Source organism: Cryptomeria japonica, chromosome 5 (assembly GCF_030272615.1).
Source record: "Cryptomeria japonica chromosome 5, Sugi_1.0, whole genome shotgun sequence".
Taxonomy (NCBI): domain Eukaryota; kingdom Viridiplantae; phylum Streptophyta; class Pinopsida; order Cupressales; family Cupressaceae; genus Cryptomeria; species Cryptomeria japonica.
This window is the reverse complement of record NC_081409.1, coordinates 40,776,475-40,790,245: the sequence shown is the minus strand read 5'-3', so window position 1 is coordinate 40,790,245 and position 13,771 is coordinate 40,776,475. Positions and strand designations below refer to the sequence as shown.

Below are 13,771 nucleotides of genomic sequence, written 5' to 3'. Positions count from 1 at the left end.
ACGTGCATCGATACCTGCTCTAAAAAGATGATCAAAGGCATCCATAGTGATCTGACATCTCCACACTGCCTCATCTCTCTCCCTCTGGAGATGGTCTCTCTCAGCATCAAGGGCACCATAGTCTGCACGGTAGGTCTCCCACTCGATATCCAGTCTAGCGACCTCATCCTCCAAACTTTGAACCCGCTCTCTAAGAGTCTGCGGATCGTCCTCATCACCTACATGCTCTCTCCCACCATCTGCGACAAGCGCGTCCTCCAACTCCGATATATCATCATCATCTCCATCCTCACTGCTTGATGACTCCAAAGAATCATTGCTATTCTCACTGCTAATAGACTCGATGTCTCCACTGATATCTACATCCTCATCTACCTCTCCTCCCTCATCTCCATCGCCTCCACCATTAGCTCCAACCTCTCCTCCTCCTCTGGCTCCCTCCCCTGCGTCTATCCTCAACTGCTATCTAGGATGCCAAATTTGTTGTGTTGTAATGGGAACAATAGGATCAGTAAGCGGAATAGGTCTATGTCTGGAAAACCAAGCATCATACTTAGGCGTCATCCTTGGATCAACTGTACCTCTACCCCAACCCCAGAGTAATGGCTACAAAGCATCAAACTCAGCAAAAGCAACATGAGGCTGTATACACACACCCCAATCAGAAACCTCACAAGAAACACGAGAAAAGTAGGCAGTAACAACAGGTGTCACCTGCACCTCTCCAAACTGTCTAAGAACCTGCCCTGGAAGATACATCTCAATGATCTGTTGGGTCTCAAAGGTCCTACAAATAAGATATCTCTGTTGTTAGCAGAAAGGCAAGTGCACTGCATCATCCGGCCAACCGGGGCAATCTAAGTATGGTCTCCAAATGAAATGCTGCAATATGTCTAACTGATGTCTCCAGAGTAAGGTGTTCCCCGAACCCCTATGTCTGATACCTGCTGTGTACCTAAAGGCATAAGGCTCATCAGGCTACAAATCTACATGAATGACAGGTCTTGAAATAGAAATGTGCTCCCATGCCCATGTCTGAAGCAAAGTAACAACACAACTGATAAAATGGTATCCCAGATATACAATACCATGCATCTGATAATACAACATGGCAAGTAGACAAGGTCCTCAAGCATACAATCGACGATGAATAATCATATCATGGAGCACTCTGCCTCATCCAACTGGAAATCCATGACCTCGTCTATCAGGTATCAACAAACCACCGACAACACCGCATAAAACAATAGTCAAATCATCATAGTCTAATCAGGCCCAAGGGATGTCATAACGGCCACTGATCTGCAAGTCCTATATCTCACACTTGAAAAGTGCACATAGTCCAACAATGCCATCATCATGGTCATATACAAATCTCTCACCATGAATCGAAATATGCAGTATACGCCATACATCCTCTAATGTGATGGATGCCTCACCAGTCGGAAGATGAAAAGAACAAGTCTCACAATGCCACTGCTCTATCAACGCTGTAATCATGGCCCTATTGGTTGTAACCTCTGGCAAGTGTAAACCATGATATAGACCAAGCTGTCGGATATGCTCGATCTCCTCATCCGGTAGGTCCGCACGAAGATCAAGTCCACTGGGTCTGCTCTGTCGATAGTATAACACTCCAATGTTCTCCTGCAATGAGAAAATGTTCAAAATATCAGATATCCGTTCCCGAAAAACTTAAATATTTTCAAACGCATGACAAAAAATTATACATACAACGAATGCGTAACATTTGTGACTAATGCGGAACAATTATGACTCTTGCGTAATGATTGATGCTAGTGCATAATGCAATGAGCGCATGCGTAACAATACATACTCTTGCATGATGATATACATGAATGTGGCATGTTTAATACTAATGCGTAACACTTACGATGCATGTGTAGCATTTAGAACATTTGCGATACAGTTAACACTAATGTGCAAAAATCGACAAGCAATTGCGTGACATAATGCAAAAAGTGATCATGGAATTTTTTTTAAAAAACAGGCATGAAACAGGCAAAAATCAAGATAAATTAAGAAAAAATACCATGTCGCTAGTCCTAGGAGGTCTTTGATATGAACGTACTCGGTCAGACAGATGCAATCGAGCTCTATAACCAGCCATGATGATCAAATACTCAATTAAAAGCACAAAAATTGCAGAGAAAACAAAGAAATAATCAAAGTGCAAATGAGCAAATGAAAACCTAAAAATCTCTATTTATAGCTCAAAATTAGGGTTTTCTAAAACCTCAACGCCCGTTGTCCCTGCTTGTTTCAAACACCTTGTAGCCTACTCAAAATATCTCCAAATCGCACGAAATTTCACACACTTGCTCGTTACGCTATTATAAATAATATGGTCTCAATTTTGGAATTTTCCGACCATATTTTCCGAGGGGGCATATATACACTATACAGCAGTACCAAGGCATACTGGGGCAGAATTTTTCGTTTTCTTTGAGACAATGTCGAAACGGCAGAATTTTTCGTTTTCTTTGAAACAATGTCGTTTCGATATTGTCTCAAAGAGGGGCAAATGTAGACACCTAAAAATGTCTCATTGATCATGTACTAATTATTCCTCTAATTGATTAAATAATTCTTTAATTATTTAATTAAGTTAATTAATCTTATTCTTCTATGTCATATTTCCTCATCATTTTACTAATTATTCTATTTTCCTATTCTATCATCATTTAATCATTTTAACTAATTTCTAGTATTAATTAAATATTTATTATCTAATTAATTCTGATCAATTCCCCAATTTAAATAATCTTTATTATTTAAATTAATTAATTTTCAATTTCTATCTCTCTGATCATCTAATCATTCAACTCTCTTCTAAATATTTATTATTAAATTAATTATGATTTAATCTTTTAAATTAAATAATCTTTATTATTTAATTAAATTCCATTTCTAAAATAATTAAATAGTTTCTTTAAATTATTTAATTAGCTAATTAATTCTTCCATTTACAATTCCCCAAATTCTAATTTCATTTAATTTCATATTCTTCTAATTTCTTCCAAATTCAACCACATGTGCATGATTTCAAAAAACCAAATTGAAAATCAAAGTCAAGTTCTAAATATATTCAAATACTAATTAAATTCAATTATTTGAATTAAAATATCATGCAAAGATTAAATTGAAAATCTAAGCTAAAGTGCAAGCACATGCTAAATTAATTAATTAAATCATTTATCTCTCCAATCTCTTTTTCTATCTTTCAGTTAGCTTTTTCTAAATTAAGCTTTCTTTGTCATCTTCTTTATTTCCTCCAATCATTCTTTTTCTTCCTTCAGTTAGCTTTTTCTCAATCAGTTAACTCAATCAATCTATTCAATCTATTGAGTTTCACTCCTCCAATCAGCAGTTCAACTATCAATTTTCATGTGAGTTCCACCTCTTGATCAATATGTTCCACCTTTCAATCAATCTTCTCCAAAAATCTATAAATTGAGTATTCAATCTTCATTTTCAATCCTCCTGAATCTTGGACAATTACTCTGAATCACAAACTTCGAATCTTTGTGTCACTTGCAGGTTATCAATGCAATATCTGAGAGCCATCATACCACATAGAAGAGAAGAACAATGGAAGCAATATGTGATCTTGGAATAGGGAGTTTTGATTGATTTCATTTATAATTCCTATTTCTTGTTATTATGTTATTTCATTGTCAGTTTGTTAGAATTCTTTCATTAGATAGAGATTCATGATTTCCCTTTGTTTCTAATTGATATATATTGAATAAGATGAATTTTACATGCTACACCTCCTTTGCAAATTTAGTCAAGTTGGCCAAGTTGTCATTGAAATTAAAAACACCGAATATATTATTTTCTCCTTATTGGTCTTTTAAGTAACCCAATAAAAAGCTTGATGGATATTGTGTTTGATGAAATGTGTGCTCAATATGTGAAATATGTGAATGATTTAGCAATAAAATAAAACAAAACACAAGAATCAAATAAACACTTAAGATAAGGCAATGGAGATCAAAAGATCATATAAAAATTATATCAAACCCCTTTTAAATAAATTTTCTCATGATGTTTGGTTGGACGTGTGCGCATTTAAGATTTTGGCAACATAATGACATTCAAATGAAAAAGGAGTGAGAGAGTGTGAAAGATTACTTCACAAAAAAGTTCACAACCCTCTACACTTCATGAGGCTTTGTGTTGACCGACCTTGGAAATGATAACTTTTATTTACTATTTACTATTCTCTCTTCTTGCGGTCCTCGGAGCTCAAGCTTGTGGAACTAGTCCATATGTTGACATCCTCCCTGATTTTCCCAGTTGGTTGATCTTGCCTCTATTTAAACAATTTTCTTCTTAATCCTGTTTCATTTTCTCCCACACTGATTCAACTATTATAACCACTCAGATTCTTTTCGGTTGATAAATCTATCTTTTCAATTTGAACTTTAGTTGATACCATCAAATGCCTTCCACTTTGACAAACATTTCAATCCTTCATCCCTTGAGTTTTAGAGTTGTGGATTGAATTTGGTCTTTTACCATGTTGGTGGGATTCAAATTTGAAGAATGTCAAGAAGTTTCAAGTTTTTACTATGTTGGTGGAATTTTGAAATCTAAGCTCTTATGCAAAATTCTTTGGTAATCGATGAACAGGTGGATACCCCAGGTTTTGAAAACACTCGGCCTTTTTGAATGTGTTTGAACTTTCTCCCTCAAAATTCTACTTCACTTATGCACTCTCTTTTTAGCCTTCAATGTTTTATTTTTTATCTATCTTGGTTCCCCAACGATGTTGAATTCAGGGCTAAGATCAAATTCAAGGCTCTAGGGCCAAAATTCAGCATCTCTCAAAACATTCCATAAAAAAAGGTAGAACAAGAAAGGACAAAACCACCAGAGCTAAAAGAAAGAAATTGGGGTCCCTCTTTTGAATGGGGTATGTGTGCAAGACACAACAAAGTCTTATTAGAATGTAAGTTTTCTCCTTTTCACCAAGGTCCTTCAAATCTTTCATGAAGATACTTACAATCTTGTCATGTTTGTCTTATTATTCTCTTAATTCAGTCTTGATTTGATTCTTCATTATTATTATTTTGTTTGCTTGATGGTTCATTTACCACTTGTTCCCAATCTTCTATTTGGTCTCTTAGCTTGTTTTCTCTTATTTCCATGTTTGCAATTGCTATGTTGGGTCACTTACTTTCCTTGTCTTTGAACTTTTTTGTTGTTTTTGTTTTCTCTATTTATCACTTTATAGTGATCAACTCTCTTATCATATCTCGAAATTTGTCTTGTAAGTTTATTGATTGTTCTTTGAGCAACTTGTTTTTGTAGAAGTTGATGGTCAACCACATGATTCAACAATCATCTACAAGCAAAAGACCTATCACACAAAAGAGATCAAACAAAGATTGTATGCTCTATAACAACCAAAGATTTTTGTATTATTGTACAAAAAAAATTTAAGATTCAACATTGAACGTACAATGTTGGAGGCACAATTTCATTGAATAAAAAAATTATTTTATAGAAAGAAAGAGATGCCCTGATCCTAAAATTAGAAAAACTAAAGCAATGGGGTAATCGTATGGATTTGTGTTGCACTTTACGTTTCTATCCTTTCAATACATTACACTATAGAAAATCATAAATATTTTGAATAGTTCCGGCCGGAACTGTCTATGTGGAATGCCAAGTGGCAGCCACATCAACAAAAATGATGATTTTCTAAAACTTGTCACTTCTCCAATAAAATTCAATAGGTAAATTAAACTTATTAAAAAAAATAAAAATACTCTTTTGTAGAGATCGAAGTCACGATTCTACTCATATAATTTTTATAATGTTTTGATTACATTTAATATAAAAAAAAATTAAAAAAACTATGACTAGGTATTTTTTTGTTCTATAACAAGCTAGTTTGAAAAACAAAAAAAAATATCGGATCACTTCAAAAAAATTTGAAAAAAATATGGTTCACTAGAAGAGAGAGTCTTCTCCAAAAGTGTATTTTTAGGTTTTTGATTTCATAAATTGAATAGACAAATTGTGGTGGGAGACAAAAACCGTCAAATTCCAGTATATTCGACTTCCAAATGCTATAAATCAAAAAATATACATCAAAAATTAAAATTTTTTTCATGCACTATATATATATGTCATCTATAATGGATATCAAAATTAGAAAAAAATAAGTTGATTTACATTTTCGTTTGTGGTGGGAACTAAACCTCCTGATTTTAAGCGTTTTTTAGCAATACAAAAATGGACTTTAAAGCTAAAAAAACATATAAATTATTGACAAAATTTTTTCAAAAAATAGCAAACTTAAACTTCAACAAATTTTACACATTTCATCAGTTTACATCATCTTAAAATTCAAAATACAAATGACACTTTTATGGCGATGAAATTGAACAGTTATTGTTGTGTTAACCTTTTTTCTTTGTAAAAGTGTGACACAGGTTTATGCTTTTACCCAATGTAAAATAAGAGCTAAATTAAGCTCAACTACAAGCTATAAAAGCTAATTGGAAGTGCCTCTAAATGAAATCAGACTAAAAAGGCATAACACCTAGATAAAATAAAGCACCTAAGTTAGCTTAAGTAAAAAATTAATTAAATGACCTAATTAATAAATAATTATCCTAAAATTACTCCAACACCCCATTAAGATTAACTTAGGGATAAGCTAAAGAGCTAATAATGAATGCAAAATGCATGCATGAGTTTTGACAACAAAAATTTAATTAGGTACCCATGTACAAACTAGTGCAAGCAATGCAAATCATACCAATGAGGCCTCTCTAAATAGAAAAAAGGAGAAAAACCACATGGGAAAAAACACCTCTCCAAAAACAAGAGATGCAATACAAAAAAAATACTACATGTGACTAAGATGAAGGACTCCAAGCAGCTTGCCAAGAACAAAATTGATCACAAAAGTACAATGAATATCCCCCCATAAGAGAGAGAATGAGGATAAGAATCCCCCCAATGTAGAAGTAGCTCTTGTGCCAATGAGGAACATCTGAAGATAGAACATGATGCACTACCTAAAAACAACATGTCTCCCCTTCGGAAGAAACCAATCCATTGGAGATATGAGAAACCACTCCCATAAACTGAAAGATTTAGGAATCTAAACCCAAATATATGATGATGTTGTTGAAAATTGCTCATGTGTCGCCAAGTCATTGGATAATGAAGATGTCACAAACTAATCAGGTACATGACCAATCACAATAGAAGGTGAGAAACAAGGAACCAATAGAAATTGGCTTTGAACAAGCTCCAAAGACAAACATGATGTGACAACGGTTGTGCTATGACTATCATCAAATAAGAGAGATAAACTCTCAAATGTGTCCTCCAAATCTCAACTATGAGACTCCACAAACAATGAAGCAATGTTTCTCAAATAGGAATCCCAATCAGGAAGACAAATAAATGAATAAAAATGACCACATTCCTAAATGAATATTTAATGTTCATTTTATTCTCATTCCTCTATTTAATTAACTCATCCACATTCCTCTATTTAATTAAATAAATTATTCAATTTATTTAGTTAAATTCACTTAAGCACTTTGTATCATTTAATTGAATAAATCATTTTATTCAAATAAACCCCTTCTCTCTACTTTTAATTAAATTTACATTTAATTAAATAGTTCACCCAAAATAAATAAATTTAATTTATTTAAATCCTCCACTTGCAACCAAATTGAAATAAAGCAATTTATTTTAATTAAATCATTTTATTCCTCACCCACTTGCATTTTGCTACATCTCTCACTTGCCTCCTAAACCCCCTTCTAGACTCTTCTAATCACTTCTAAATTAACCTAACCCATTTCCTAAATATTGTCACATCCCTAAGCAAAGGGAAGTCACTTCTCAAACCCTCAAAGTCTTTGAAAGGCATTAAAGGGTTTATGTCTTCAACAACTTAAACTTTGAAAGTCTTCCAAACCATTAATGGTTAACTCAACCCTCTTGTATGATTAGAGACTTTCTCTAAACTCAACCCACATCTAACCTAAGGGTCTCATCAAGCATTCATTGCTTTGACCATGGTTATCTCTTTAACCCTCAAAGTCACTTCTCAAACCCTCAAAGTCTTTAAAATCAATCTAAAAGCATCCCTCGTTTTTGCATTAGCCATCCCTAAGTCAATTTGCTCAGTGATCTGAGAGCAAAGACATTGGCTTGATGGACCTTGTGAGATAGAGAACCATGGAACCATCCTTGGGAAGTTGAGCCATTCTTCATGACTCCATAACTTGCACCAAGAAGTCTCATGTGTGTGTGTGGACAAGCCTCTTGGAACCTCATTTTTCACATTTTAAGTTTCATCGCCCCACTTTTCCCACATACATTTTTGGCACCCACAGCCAAAACTATACATCTAGCAGAATCTCTAACAGAAGAGGAAAAACAAGAATTTATCAAATTCTTCAAAACAAAGCAAATCAACTTTGCTTGGTCATATGCAGATATGCCCGGAATTGATCCACAATTAATCATGCATCACTTGTCTATTGCTCCAGGAGCTAAGCTAGTTAAGCAAAAATTAAGAAAAATGAATCCACATGTGGCACTCATAGTTAAAGTTGAGCTAAAGAAACTATTAGACGTCGGATTTATTCGACCTATAGACTATGCTGAGTGGATTTCAAACATTGTGTCAGTTTCAAAACCAGATGGCAGTATCTGGATATGCACAGATTTTAGAGATGTCAACAAAGCTTGTCCAAAGGATGACTTTTCTTTGCCCGGTATCAACATAATTGTCGACCTCACAGCAGGCCATGCGATGTTATCACTAATGGATGGTTTCTCTGGCTATAACCAAATCAAGATCGCTCCAGAGGATCAAGATAAAACAATGGTCACCTGTCCTTGGGGAACGTATTGTTGGAATGTCATGCCTTTTGGCTTGAAGAATGCTAGGGCAACTTATCAATGAGCAATGACAACAATCTTTCATGATATGATGCATACCTTCATGGAGGACTATGTGGATGATTTACTAGCAAAGTCATTTACCTGGGCAGAACATCTGGACATATTAGAGAAAATATTTGAAAGATTGGAGAAATTCCAAGTCAGGCTCAATCCTAAGAAATGTGTCTTCGGGGTAACATCAGGCAAATGATTAGGCTACATAGTCTCAGAAAAAAGAATTGAAGTAGATCCAGCAAAGGTACAGGCCATCATGGAAATGCCCCCACCAAAGAACATCAGCCAACTCAGATCTCTACAAGGATGGCTCCAGTCAATTAAACGATTCATCGCCCAACTAGCAGATAAAAGTCTACCATTCAATCATTTGCTACATAAGAATGTACCATTCAGGTGGGAAGTCAAATGTGTTGAATCGTTCTATCAAATCAAGCAATATTTAATGAACCCACCAGTTCCGGTACCACCAATAGTAGGAAAGCCATGCATTCTCTACGTATCTACTACTGACATATCATTGGGAGCACTGTTAGCACAAGAAGATCAACAAGGCAAGGAACGAGCTATTTATTACATCAGCAGGACATTGAATGGCTATGAGCTCAATTACACATTTATTGAGAAAGCCTGCTTAGCTGTGGTCTTCGCCTCTCAAAAGTTCCGACATTACATGCTAGCTCACACAATCAAGCTAGTAGCAAAGATTGATCCTCTCAAATATTTTCTCAGCAAAGCAGCTCTTACAGGCAGATTGGCTAAATGGGTCATGATTCTCAGTGAGTTTGATATTCACTACATGGAGCAAAGAGCTATCAAAGGACAAGTAATTGCAGATCAATTAGCTGAAGCACCGCTACTTGGTAAGCAACCCATGGAGATCGAATTTCCAGATAGAGATGTTCTTACTATTTCCACCAAGCAATGGACCCTATACTTTGATGGTTCTTACACTCAACACGGCTCCGGTGTCGACATCCTGTTCGTCACTCCGGAAGGACACACCATACCAAGATCATACAGACTTATGTTTCCTTGCACCAATAACATCGTTGAGTATGAAGCATTGGTCATAGGCATCAAAATGGCAGTAGAATGGAGAATCACAGAACTCAAAGTCTATGGAGATTCACAATTGGTTATAAATCAAATCAATGATGACTATCAGACGAAAGATGACAAGTTGTTACCCTACAAAAGAATGGTGGATGACTTCAAACGGTATTGTGTACACATCACCTTTGAACAAATACCAAGGTTAGACATCAGGGCAGCCGATGCAATGGCCACTATTGCTTCACTGCTACAAATTCCAAAGCATTGGCTACTATCGCTTCACTGCCACAAATTCCAGAACAACAGGCTCGTTATGGATTCCTGGTAGAGCAACTGTTTCCCCAGCCTATGACAATTCTACATCCCAAGCCATCTATGCCTTAACTGATTCAGACTCCCCATTATATGGAACGATATATGAATATCTTAAAACCAACACCCTACCCATTGACCTATCTCGGAAAAAAATAACAAGTAATGGAAGAAAATGACATAAACAAATCGCATAACACAATCCAGCGTTTCTCAATCCGATTACCAGTTGTGATCAAACGCACAAGGCGGCTGCCTTTTTTTAATATTATTTAGTCCCATGAGAAAACTCTCGGAGCTTTCCAGTTTGCAGTTACGGCCACGATTTTAATATTATTATAAATGTCGCCTCCTCCTTTGACTACCACTGAAGATCCATTTCCTAAGTTATATAATGGGATGCGTAACCCAACACACTATATATTCCACAATTTGCATTAGCTTCTCACATTTTCAGCTCAGATTAACCAAAAATCTGGACACCCTCTAGGGCAGAGCTATTAGAAGATTGAAGATTTAGTATGAAAATGACCAACATGAACACGAAAAATGATAGATCCTCTGAAATATCATCGAGTGATTTGGAATCTGGAGGTATCGTTATTGTGGGAGGTGGAATTGCTGGGCTTGCTACAGCAGTAGGTCTCCACAGGTACTTACGTTTTCAATGATTGTGTGTTCGGGTTGAGTGTAGATTTAGCAGATCCTTTGGATTGTGCTAAAAAGAGTATAATTTTCTGACGACCAGTTAGTTAAACATGTTCAAAACATGTGGATTTATATGTATCTAACGTAATTTCTATATCCAAGTCATCTTCAGAGGGTTGCTGGTTATTCAGATATTAATTTTAATGTTAAAAAAGTGCAGGTTTGGGTTGAAGAGCTTGGTTTTGGAGAGAGCAGATTCATTGAGAACAACAGGAGCTGCATTGACCCTGATGACCAATGCTTGGAGAGCACTTGATTATCTTGGTGTTGCAGAATCAATTCGCAGGAAACATCCACAGTTGCAGAGGTATGATCATGACATACCCCAATTTTATTGTTTATAGTTTGCTTGCAGCAGTCCTTTTCCGATAAGAGCTCGGGCTTTCTGTATTGAACTTGCAGGGCACGGGTTACTTCAATTTCATCAGGATTTACCAAGGAGATCTCATATAGCAGCTGTGGGAAATCGTAAGCATGCTCAATTTTTCGTTCACTGTGTTGTTAGCTATATCCAATCTCATTTAACTTTCTAGTTTGTTTTGGATGGATTCGGAAGCTAAATTTTCTCTTTGCCTATCAGAGGAAATCATGAGGTTAGGGCTGTGCAAAGAAGTGTTCTTCTTGGAACCCTTGCAGAAGAATTGCCTCCAGATACAATCAGATTTAACTCCAAAGTTGTTTCCATACAGCAATCTGAAAGTTCTTCCTTGATAGCAATACAATTGAGAGATGGAGCACTAATCAAAGCTAAGGTATAGTCTAAATAAACATCCTTTCTACATTGAAAAACAAAAGAATAGCAGAGTCTATGAATAAAAATATAGACAGTAAGTACAGAGGGATTGAACATACATTAAAGCAGTAACTCATGGATTACCATCAGCAAAATGTACTCAAAACCAAAGATTTTGCACCAGAAAGAAACTTGTGCAAAATCAGCAATACAATGAAGCTCATAAAAGACCAGTGATCCATACCCATTTCAAATTTGTACTTGCATCTACAGGTATTGATAGGATGCGATGGGGTAAATTCTGTAATTGCGGAATGGTTAGGGCTTCCAGCCCCTAGTCTGTCTGGGAGATCAGCCATTAGGGGATTGGCAACATATCCTGAAGGGCATAATTTTGAGCCAAAGGTGCAGCAGTATTGGGGAGAAAATTTGAGGGCAGGTTTTGTTCCATGTAATGACAAGGATGTTTACTGGTTCACAACCCAGACATCACATCCTAATGGTACAATATTGTGCCATCTATGAGCTATTGGTTTTTTTTACGGGTACTAAGTAGATTTAAACAATTGCATGAGCTAGAGTTGTGATGGTAGTTGCTACTCAAGTTACAATTTTTTTTCTTAAAATGACAATACAAAGCCTAACTAGTTTTATGTATCGCAGATTCAGAGATTTCACAGGATCCAAAGAGAATTTTGGAATTTGCAGTGGAGAAACTTGGAAAATTTCCAGAGCCAATGGTAGATATGGTAAAGAAGTCTCAGATAGACACTTTAACATTAGCCCCACTGAGCTTAAGATGGCCCTGGCAAGTATTACTAGGTCAACTGAGCAAGGGCAATGTGTGTGTTGTAGGAGATGCAATGCACCCTATGACTCCAGACTTGGGCCAAGGTGGTGGTGCTACACTTGAGGATGCGGTGGTGCTTGGAAGGTGCCTTGGAAAAGCAATGACTGCAACAGATGGTTTAGAAAATGACAAAAGGATAGAAGAAGCATTAAATAAGTTTGTGAAGGAGAGACGATGGAGAGCATTTGGGCTAATAAGTGGAGCATACTTGACAGGCATTGTGCAACAAGGGTATGGGGGGCTTCTAATGAGATTCCTGCGAGACAAGTATTTGGGTAAAAAGTTATCAGATAATATTTTGAGTCAGGCAGATTTTGACTGTGGAGAACTTGGGGTAAACTAAATGAGTGACAAAATGAATCACAGAGTTTGCAACTGCAAAGGTGGTCCATGCAGCTACAAATGACAAGAGTATAGAAGCAGCATTAAGTTTGTGGAAGAGAGGAGATGGAGAGCAGTCGAGCATACTTGACAGGCATTGTGCAACAAGGATATGGGGGGCCTCTGATGAGATTTCTGTGAGATAGGTTTTTGGGTAGTAAGTTATCAGATAAAATTTTGAATAAGGCAGTTTTTAACTGTGGATAACTTCGGGCAAACTGAATGAGAGACGATATGAATCACAGACTGTGCAACTGCAAAGGTAGCCCATGTAGCTATAGAGCAAATCTCACACAAACCTCCATCCTCGATCAATCCTACATATTAAAATATTTGGTTTTAATACTAGATAACTTTCCTTGTCCGAATCACTGATCATCTGTACTGCAATTCATCGTATTGAGACTCCATTTTGTATGCAATAACTACGAAATTTGTCAATTGTTTGCTTATTGCCAATACTTTCTGGTTAGGTCATATTTTAAGTAACACATAGATGGTAGAAATATGACATTCAATAAGGTTGCCTTCCATATAAAGTGAAGACACAAGGCAGAATAACATTTCATAGATACAATTTCTTGACAACTTAGGAGTTCAACATGTTTAAGCAATATTTGGCTATGCATATGCATGAAAAAATTGCATGATTCTTAAAAATCTAGATACTTTTTGCCTCTTGGTTTAAAGACAGATGTTAAACGTTTGAAGCTTCATATGACATGATTTCCTGTGTAACGGTATTCCTCAATCAGTGGGAT

The 13,771-nt window shown here is 36.0% G+C and overlaps 1 protein-coding gene across 1 annotated transcript; it reads left to right on the top strand.

Moving 5' to 3' along the window:
* Positions 1–10,571: 10,571 nt before the first annotated feature.
* On the top strand, positions 10,572–13,451 carry LOC131057434 (monooxygenase 2). Its single transcript, XM_057991620.2, has 6 exons — positions 10,572–10,990; positions 11,207–11,353; positions 11,449–11,514; positions 11,627–11,798; positions 12,053–12,281; positions 12,443–13,451. The coding sequence occupies exons 1-6, from the start codon at positions 10,860–10,862 to the stop codon at positions 12,970–12,972; spliced, it is 1,275 nt and encodes a 424-aa protein (XP_057847603.2). The 5' UTR covers positions 10,572–10,859; the 3' UTR covers positions 12,973–13,451.
* Positions 13,452–13,771: the final 320 nt, after the last annotated feature.

What these genes read in the sequence shown, in the direction of transcription:
- LOC131057434 (XM_057991620.2), top strand. Translation starts at nt 10,860, where the DNA reads ATGAAAATGACCAACATGAACACGAAAAATGATAGATCCTCTGAAATA. An exon ending in ACAGCAGTAGGTCTCCACAG is followed by an intron (nt 10,991 to 11,206) that starts GTACTTACGTTT and finishes AAAAAAGTGCAG; the next exon opens with GTTTGGGTTGAAGAGCTTGG. An exon ending in TATAGCAGCTGTGGGAAATC is followed by an intron (nt 11,515 to 11,626) that starts GTAAGCATGCTC and finishes TTTGCCTATCAG; the next exon opens with AGGAAATCATGAGGTTAGGG.